Source organism: Elephantulus edwardii, unplaced genomic scaffold (assembly GCF_000299155.1).
Source record: "Elephantulus edwardii isolate Elephantulus edwardi_28Jun2011 unplaced genomic scaffold, EleEdw1.0 scaffold00095, whole genome shotgun sequence".
In the NCBI taxonomy this organism is placed as follows: domain Eukaryota; kingdom Metazoa; phylum Chordata; class Mammalia; order Macroscelidea; family Macroscelididae; genus Elephantulus; species Elephantulus edwardii.
This window is the reverse complement of record NW_006399845.1, coordinates 9492559-9494886: the sequence shown is the minus strand read 5'-3', so window position 1 is coordinate 9494886 and position 2328 is coordinate 9492559. Positions and strand designations below refer to the sequence as shown.

The 2328-nt window shown below is 48.7% G+C and overlaps 1 protein-coding gene across 1 annotated transcript in view; it reads left to right on the top strand.

The window, feature by feature from the left end:
* Window positions 1-638: 638 nt before the first annotated feature.
* LOC102861211 (protocadherin beta-18-like) overlaps window positions 639-2328 on the top strand; it is a 2429-nt gene continuing 739 nt past the window's right edge. The window contains exon 1 of the mRNA XM_006891213.1: window positions 639-2326. Coding sequence (XP_006891275.1) covers window positions 639-2326 — 1688 coding nt within the window. The remainder of the gene's footprint in view (window positions 2327-2328) is intronic.

The following is a 2328-nucleotide window of genomic DNA, read 5'->3' as shown; positions in this document are numbered from 1 at the left end:
ATTCTGTAAATACTAGAAATTTATTTCCCTATAGTTCCAGAGGTTAGAAGTGCAAATCCAAAGTGTTGACTCTAGAATTATGTTTTGTCTGCTGGTTCTGGGGGCTAGTACCTGAATCTTTCAACTTCTGGAAATCTGGTGTTTAAATATACTTTTTATATTTACCATAGCTCTCACAGATTGTGGCTTATTGTATTAATGGCTGGGGAATAATACCATTACATATCACAAAGGATGGAACTGGGGAAAATACAGAAATGTGGGAGAAAATAGAAATTCAATTCATCACCAGAGGCAAGATAAATATTTTTGTTCGCACTACTTGGCTTTATCTATGATGAAACAATCCTAACAGACAGGTGGTGGCGCTGCAGGATAAGATGGTAAGATTTTTGCAGCGCTGCAAATACTTCGTTCCATTGACCAATGCCACCTAACCTGCCGGAAACAAAGAAGGAAAAACCCCAACAAAACAGGCTTTCAAGAGAAAGGTACCGAGTCAATTACAGCTCCCCCTGTCCGGAATAAGAGCTTATAGAGCTTCTAGGATCCAGGCTGAAAGGTGAAAGAAGCAAATTTCTGAGCTGTGTGAGATAGAGTTGAAGCATTTCTGCAGAAAGACGTTTGCCACCGGAGCCATGAGGACCCAGGAGGGGAGCGCACGGCAGAAAAGGCAAGTGCTGCTTTTCTTTGTTTTCCTGGGAGGGTCCTTAGTGGATGCTGAGACCCGGCGCTATTCAGTGGCGGAAGAAATGGAGATTGGCTCCTTTATGGGCAATGTGGTGGAAGATATGGGATGGAATGTGGACGACTTGGCTGCTCGGGGGCCCAGAGTGATCTTTGATGACTATATGCCCCATTTGCGGTTGGATCCACAGACGGGCAACTTGTTCATAAACGAGCGCCTGGACCGAGAGGCACTTTGCGATCTCGCTGAGCCGTGTGTATTGCATTTCCAAGTGTTATTTGAGAATCCTTTGGAATTTTTTCGGGCTGAGCTTTGGGTCAAAGACATAAATGATCACACTCCTACATTCATAGATAAGCATATACTCCTGAAAATTCCAGAAAATACCATCCCAGGAACTTCATTTCAAATCGATAATGCTCAGGACTCGGATGTAGGAAAGAATGGCATCCAAAACTACACAATCGGTTCCAATCCTTATTTCCGCCTTAGATTACAAAACAGTGGTGAGGGCAGAAAACTCCCAGAACTCGTGTTGGACCAGGCTCTGGACAGAGAACAGGAGCCTGAGCTGAGGTTCACCCTCACCGCGTTGGACGGTGGAGCTCCGCCCAGGTCTGGGTCCACACTGATTCGTATTGTGATCCTGGACGTCAATGACAACATCCCCCAGTTCGAGAAGCCGGTCTATGAGGTCCAGGTGCCAGAAAACAGTCCTCTGGATTCCTTGGTCATCGCTGTATCGGCTATAGATTTAGATGTAGGAACAAACGGAGAACTCACTTACTCATTTTCCCAAGCCTCTAGAGATGTACGAAAAACATTTGACATTCATCCAATTTCAGGTGAAGTTCACTTAAAAGCACTTCTGGATTTCGAGTTAGTGCAATCTTACACAATAAATATTCAAGCCATTGACGGTGGAGGCCTTTCTGGAAAATCAGCCATTCTAGTTCGGGTTGTTGATGTGAACGACAACCCACCGGAAATAATCATGACATCTCTAACTAGTCCCATACCCGAAAACTCCCCTCCTGAGACCGTGGTCGCGGTTTTCCGAGTAAGAGACAAAGACACTGGGGACAATGGGAGTATGGTTTGCTCAATTCAGGACAATCATCCCTTTCTCTTGAAGCCTACCTTCAAGAACTTCTACACCCTAGTAACAGAGCGTCCACTGGACAGAGAGATCAGTACAGACTACAACATCACCATCACCGTCAGTGACTTGGGCACCCCCAGGCTGAAAACCGAGCACAAGATAACCGTGCTGGTCTCCGACGTGAATGACAACGCGCCCACCTTCTCCCAAGCCTCCTATACCCTGTTCATCCGCGAGAACAACAGCCCCGCCCTGCACATGGGCACCATCAGCGCCACAGACAGAGACTCAGGAGCCAATGGCCAGGTCACCTACTCGCTGCTGCCGCCCCACGACCCGCACCTGGCCCTGGCCTCCCTGGTGTCCATCAACGCGGACAATGGCCATCTGTTCGCGGTGAGGTCGCTGGACTACGAGGCCCTGCGAGCCTTCGAGTTCCGCGTGGGCGCCACGGACGCGGGCTCCCCCGCGCTGAGCAGCGAGGCGCTGGTGCGCGTGGTGGTCATGGACGACAATGACAACGCGCCCTTCGTGCTGT